Source organism: Solanum dulcamara, chromosome 1 (genome assembly GCF_947179165.1).
Source record: "Solanum dulcamara chromosome 1, daSolDulc1.2, whole genome shotgun sequence".
In the NCBI taxonomy this organism is placed as follows: domain Eukaryota; kingdom Viridiplantae; phylum Streptophyta; class Magnoliopsida; order Solanales; family Solanaceae; genus Solanum; species Solanum dulcamara.
In genome coordinates, this window is record NC_077237.1 from 9,216,714 (window position 1) to 9,224,172 (window position 7,459).

The following is a 7,459-nucleotide window of genomic DNA, read 5'->3' on the forward strand; positions in this document are numbered from 1 at the left end:
CTTAGGTTTGGCTGGCTATTATCGAAGGTTTGTAGAGGGATTCTCATCTATATCATCACCATTGACCAAGCTGACCCAAAAGAAGGCTAAGTTCTAATGGTCCGATGCTTGTGAGGAGAGTTTCCAGAAATTGAAGATCAAGCTAACCACTGCTCCTATTCTAACTTTGCCTGAGGGAACATATGATTTTGTGATCTATTGTGATGCATCTAGAGTTGGTTTGGGCTATGTGTTGATGCAGAGGGGAGATGTGATAGCCTATGCTTCAAGATAGCTTAAGATTCATGAAAGAAATTACCCAACTCATGACCTTGAGCTGGCAGATGTGGTATTTTCTCTTAAAATTTGGCGCTACTACTTGTATGGAGTGCATGTTGATGTGTTCACTGATCATAAGAGTTTACAATATGTCTTCAGCCAGAAGGAACTCAACCTGAGATAAAGAAGATAGCTTGAGCTACTTAAAGACTGTGATATGAGCATCCTCTACCATCCAGGTAAAGCTAACATTGTTGCTGATGTTCTTAGTAGGTTGTCTATGGGTAGCACTGCCCATATAAAGGAGGGAAGGAAAAAATTGGCGAAGGAGGTACATAGGTTAGCTCGGTTGGGAGTTCATCTTGAAAAGAACAATAAAGGCGGAGTTAATATTCAGGATGGGTCTGCATCCTCACTTGTGGTAGAGGTAAAGGAGAAACAAGACCAAGATCCCATCCTTCTCCAGTTGAAGGAAGTTGTTCACATGCAAGAGGTGATGGTTTTTACCAAAGGTAGAGATGGTGTGTTGAGGTACCAAAATAGATTGTGTGTAGCAGATGTCGATGATGTTCAAGAGAGGATTATGGCCAAAGCGCATAGTTCTAGATACTCTATTCATCCTGGCTCTAAAAAGATGTACCATGACTTGAGGGAAGTTTATTGGTGGAGTGGAATGAAGAGAGATATCGCAGAATTTGTTTCTAAGTGTCCGAATTGCCAACAGGTTAAAGTTGAGCATCAAAGGACATGTGGGTTAACTCAAAACATAGAAATTCTGGAATGGAAGTGGGAGATGATCAATATGGACTTTATTACGGTTTGCCGAGGTCCCGAAAGCAATATGATTCAATTTGGGTGATTGTGGATAGAATGACGAAATCAACTCACTTCTTGGCAGTTAAGACTATTGACACCACAGAAGATTATGCAAAATTATACATTCAGGAGATCGTCAGATTGCATAGGGGACCCCTTGTCTATCATCTCAGACAGAGGAGCTCAGTTCACTTTTCAATTTTGGAAATCCTTCCAGAAGGGACTGGGTTCAAAGGTGAATCTTAGTACGGCCTTTCATCCCCAGACAGATATCCAAGCAGAGCGCACCATTCAGAAATTGGAGGATATGTTGAGGGCATGTGTACTTGATTTCAAAGGAAATTGGGATGATCACTTACCTCTCATTGAGTTTTCATATAATAATAGCTATCATGCAAGCATTCAAGTGGCTCCTTATGAAGCTTTGTATGGGAGGAGGTGTAGATCACTAATTGGGTGGTTTGAAGTTGGTGAAGCTGAGTTTATTGGGCTCGATTTTGTTTACCAAGCTATGGAGAAAGTGAGAGTTATTCAAGATAGGCTAAAGACAGCCCAAAGCCGTCAAAAATCTTACACCGATGTGAGGAGGAGAGACTTGGAGTTTGAGGTGGATGATTGGGTATACTTGAAAGTATCACCCATGAAGGGCGTCATGAGGTTTGGAAGGAAGGGAAAGCTTAGTCCTCGATACATTGGTCCTTACCAGGTTTTGCGGAGGATAGGGAGTATCGCTTATGAATTGGAGTTACCCTCGGAGCTAGCTGCCATTCATCTGGTATTTCACATTTCAATGTTGAAGAAATGCTTGGGCGATCCCTCATTGGTAGTCCTCATTGATAGTATTGAAGTTAAGGATAGCTTGTCCTATGAAGAGGTTCTGGTCCAAATTCTTGATCGCCAAATTCGTAAATTGAGGAACAAAGATATTGCCTCAGTCAAAGTCTTGTGGATAAATCAATTCGTTGAGGAAGCCACATGGGAAGTGGAGGAAGATATGAAAGCTAAATATCTGCATCTATTCATGCCCATCGATGAGAATGTTGAAGGTAATGTCAATTTTCTTGACTTGAATTTATATGTGCATTTTGAGTTCGGATAGTAAATTATTTTGAGAATTTGATTGGTTGAATGACTGAATTCTAATTGTGATTTGTACCCCGAGTCCATCCTTGGTTTACTCGTCATTCGAGGACGAATGATCCTAAGGGAGAGATAATGTAACCCCCCCCAAATTTTTTCACTAAGATTCAAACCCTTCTACGTGTACGTGTAGGATCGAACTCGACTATTGTGAAGTGTATGCATGAGTTAGGATGAGTTTCCAAGTAATTGAAGAGTGTTAGAGGTGATGTGGGGTCACAAAGGATCCCTAGAAGCAAGTTAAGTCCAAAGAATTCGTCTTGGCTAAGTTTTAGAATGAGTCCGTATAAGGGGTCGACTTCTAACGACCATATCTTTTGAAATATGACGATCTGGGTGGGCTATGACTTATTAAATTAAAGGTCTTTGAATCTTCTTTCCAACTCCACCAAGATTGTAATTTTTGGAGTTTGGAGTCAAAAGTTATAACTATCCTAAGACAGACTAATACTGCAGGAATTTCAGGCCTGGGTGGTAACTGCTGGAAACCTGGGCTTGGCGCCGTAGTGGCGCGACGCGCTACTATCGCGCTAGGAATAAGCCCTAGTAGTTTGGTCCATGGCGCGGTGCGCCACTATGAGATGTGAAAGGTTTTTAAGCCTATTTTCCAGAACCTAGAAAATATAGGCTTGGCGCTGTAAGGGCGCGACGCGCCACTATAGCGCCATAAAACAGTCTCAATAGTTTGGTCCTTGGCGCGACGTGCCACTATCAGATGTGCAGGTTTTAAGCCTAAATTCAACTTGGCACTGCAGTGGCGCGATGCGCCACTATATTGCCAAGAGGATTTTAGCTGTTTTTTCAGATTTTTGAGGAAGGGCAAATTGGACTTTTTCCCAAATTATATATACAATGATTTGGTCACATTTTAGACCATTATTTCAGCCCTTTCCTCTCTCTAAAAGCCCTAAAAATCCCCTCTCTTCTCCTTCAAATCCATCTCCAACAAGGATTGCCTTCAAGAACTTCAAAGATTCAAGCTTTTCATTGAAGATCCAACATCAAGATTTCTTCAAAGTCTTCACCAAGGTATGTAAGGCTACTCAAAGCATGGGTTGAGTCCACCCATGTGCCCTATATCTTCTTTGAGATTGATTGTTCATAAGAATGAAGTTTATTGATAGAGTTAGGTCCATATAGGTCCGTTTCATCTATTAACCTAATTTTTTTATTATGTTGATGTTGTGGAGTCAAGGAAGTAATGTGCTACATGTTGGTATGAGTTGATTGAGATGAGAGGTCGAACATATATTGTTAATTTTCTTAACTATGTTGATTATGATAAAGAATGTTAATTTTTTTAAATATGTTGCTTATCTTGCATTATTGATTTAAGACCTTGGAGTTGTGATGAGTCCCAAGGGATTTGTTAAATGAATAGAGGAACGATTGGATAGGTTTGTATGTTGTTATAAATGCATATTTAATTTACTCTTGAAAGATATGATTGGGATTGATCAGATAGTATGATTGGGAGAGGTGTAATTATGATAGAGTTGATGAGTTGACAAGGTTCTAAATGAGACTTGTCGATATGATTTGACTGAGTTGATTGGATGGAGTTTTATGAGCATTGAGTCTTGGGAGGAGTATCGAGCACCGAATTGGGTAAGAGTAAGCAATAACTCAAATCCAATAACTACGTCGCCAAACATAGGAGGGGATGGAACCGTTAAAGTCGGATGCTTCCTCAAAATTATTGTCCTAGCATTATATGACTTAGTTGGATTGAATTTATGATTGGTTAATTCGTTCATACCCTGGCAAAGTATGAATGGACGTGGCAACAACGTCGGCTTGTTGTACTATCACTGGCTCATAAGTGATGGTTATCGGATAAGAGAAACTCCCAGATAGGTCGTGATAGTACTCTGAGTCGGATTGAGTTGAATTGTATGTGATTGGTCCCGTCTAAACCATATTCTTGTTTAGACTTAGGATACTTGATTGAGTTGTTCTTCTTTTTGAGTTGAGATTCCGAGTTGATTTGATTCTTTCTGATGTTGTTTTATTCGACCATTTTACATACTCGTACATTCCATGTACTGACGCCATTTGGCCTACATCATTTCATGATGCAGAGACAGGTACTAGAGATCATCAACCAACGCATCGTTGAAGATCTCCTCACTTCCAGCTAGTTGGTAAGTCCTCCCAGTTTTTGGAGGATACCGAGATTATCTTTATAGCTTTGTTTTGTTTTCTTTATTTTGATCGTTGGTAGTTATGGACTTGTCATTGGCACCTCTTGGATTGTTGATAGAGGCTTCATAGACTAGAGTGTGAAAGTATTGAATTATCCGTTTTGACTAGTTTTATTCTAGTTAGTTATTGATTGGGTATTTGTTTGGCCTTTGGCCCTAAAATTATGAATAATATTCTTATAATAGAGTCTTCCGCTGATAGAATGATAATGAATGAAAGTGTGATTGGACCAAGTGGTTCGCTTAAAGGCCAGAAATGGCTTTCGAGTGCTGGCCACGTCTAGAGTACCCTCCCGGAGCGTGACAACAATCTTGAACCCAACTCATAAAATTCTGAGCGGGTTACCTATATTTGAACTTATTTTGAAAGTCTTAGTTATCAGGTATGTGAATCAAAAAAATTATAATACTTTAAATGTGTTTTTGACTGTTAATTCTATAATTATTATTATTATTATTATTATTTTTAAAAAGACCATTTTCAACCCTTGATAAACCATTTTCTTGAAGGGTCACTATAAACCATTTTCTTGAAGGGCCACATATATAGCGGATCTCTTCGGAAATAAATTTGCTACTGAAAGTTAATTGAGGAAATTTCAAAAAATAAGTAAGACTAGAAACGTAATCATGCTATTTAGCTATAGTTTGATTAATTACGATTTGTAGCTACATGTTAGAAGAAGGAGAGAGGCGAGTGAGAGAGGGGCCAGAGAGAGGAGAGAGGTCAATTATATTTGTAATTATTGGGTAATTGTATATATGTAAATTGTATGTATAGGTATCAATGAATACAGTTGTATTAACGAATACAATATCCGAATATAATTTGTATCAATGAATATAATTGTATCAGCAAAAATAATTATCAATATCCTATCAAGTTCAAGTGTATTAATAAATAAAATTTGTATCAACACATGTAATTGTATCAATATTGTATTTCGTAACAAACTGCATTTGTATTCATGTGTATTTATATGCATTTGTTGCCATGTGTAGTACTTGTATTTGTTGTCTTATGTGTATTTCTATTTGTCTATTGCCATGTGTAGTATTTGTATTTGTTGTCTTATGTGTATTTCTATTTGTTTATTGCCATGTGTATTTGTATTTTGTATTACTGAAAAGGCTTTGTACAGTTGATAATTATCATTTATTTATGTATCATTGACTATTAACATTGGTATTTGTATCATTGAATGTTACTACTTGTATTTGTATTTGTATTGAGAGAAAAAAGAGAATGCGAGATGGAGAGGGGGAGGGCAAATAGAGGCGAGTGAGAGAGGGTAGAGAAAGAAAGAGGAGAGAGGCGAGAGAGAGCAAAGGGCAAAGAGAGACGAGTGAGAAAGGACAAAGAGAGAGGAGAGAGGTGAGTTGAGTGCAGAGAAAAAGGAGAGAGACAAGAGAGAGGGGGAAAGAGGAGATAGAAAATTGTTATAAAATTTTAATTATAGCTACGAATAATAATTCTTTCAAATTATAGTGGTGTATAGTAAATAATATCACATATTTATCTTACTACGTAATTTTTCTAATTTAATTCTCAAGTTCATAGCCCATATGTGTTCCTTTGACTAGATTTATACATTAAATGATATCAGTGAGTTTCATGTTTGACCAACTTCTATGTGTTCCTTTAACTAGAATAATTATGTTTCCAAAATTTAAATTTGACTATTATTTCTTTATATAACTATTAAGTGATAAGGGTAATATTAAAAAAGAAACTTAATTTGCTAAAATGAACATTAAAAAATAATAACTTATTTTTAATAAGACCCAAGTAACATAGAATAAAAGGAATATGCCTAAGATAAAAGTATGTTTTGAAAGAAAACTCAAAATAATTTTGTTAGAAAGTATTATGCTCTCACTAAATTTGTTTCACTTCACATAAGGTAAATGGGGTGACAAGAAAATGTACATATGAGGAAATAACTTAATTAGTTAGGAGAAAATATATCAACTTAACATTTTTTCTATATGTGTCATAGATGCTTGAAGATGATAATAAGGTAACAAAATTTATGTGTATTCCTATTTTGCTTCAATGTCATCCCTATATATATTCACTTGTATGCATTCACTTCAAACATCAGAACAATAATTATTGAAGAAATTAAAATGGCCTCTCTTTTTACTTCATACTTTCTTCCTTTAGTATTTGTTGCAAACATTTTCAACTTTCAAACCTCTTTGTGTGATCTCAATGCAGACGAAGCATTAATAACAAGTATATGTAGACAAGTACAAAATCCTCCATTTTGCTTAACCACTTTCAGACAAATTTTACATACTCATCCATATGTTCCTGAAGAAGTAACGCGAGCTGCTATCGCGCAATCATTACAAAATGCTAACGACAATCATGCTTTCATAGAGAAAGCTAAAGCAAACGCAAAAGACAAAGAGACCCAAGACCTGTACGGTATTTGTGATAGCGGTTATGGATTGTTGATAACCGTGCTCCAAGATGCTGCCCAAGCATTAGCTAACAAGGATTTTAATGGCTTGGAAAATGACCTTTCAAAGTGTCCCAAATTTGTGACTGATTGTCAAAATGCACTCGGTAGCAAGACAACGCCTGAAATGTTAGATAGGAGTAGGAAACAATTCGATCTTGTATTAATGTCAAAAATTGCTGAAGGCCTCATTAAGAAATAGGTGGTTCATATAATTGTTATAAATTAATTTGTCTTTCTAGAAAGTTAGTAGCTAATAAAGAGGAGATTGATATTCAATAAATCATTCTTATGTCTAAGCTTATCCTTTTCATTTGAGCCTTGAGATATTTTTTCAGCTTATCTACTTGTTAGGATTTTTTTCTCAACTACTCATTTATTATTTGTTTTTTTTTATTATTTAATTTGTAAGGTTTAAGTTAATAATTAGCATTCGAACCGCAGATCCTTACAATCCAAATGGACGTTCTACTTGGCTGATAATACATACGACCAATCAGCTTTTAAAAAAATAATATTTGCTTTGTTTTTATTTGATTAAGCTGAATTTGATTTTAGAATTTCGGGTATCTT

General features: G+C 36.4%; 1 protein-coding gene across 1 annotated transcript; it reads left to right on the top strand.

The window, feature by feature from the left end:
• Nucleotides 1–6,548: 6,548 nt before the first annotated feature.
• Nucleotides 6,549–7,088, top strand: LOC129891287 (uncharacterized). The gene has a single exon (XM_055966595.1). The coding sequence runs from the start codon at nt 6,549–6,551 to the stop codon at nt 7,086–7,088; it is 540 nt and encodes a 179-aa protein (XP_055822570.1).
• The last annotated feature ends 371 nt before the right edge of the window (nt 7,089–7,459 follow it).

Coding starts and splice junctions, on each gene's coding strand:
- LOC129891287 (XM_055966595.1), top strand. CDS start 6,549: ATGGCCTCTCTTTTTACTTCATACTTTCTTCCTTTAGTATTTGTTGCA.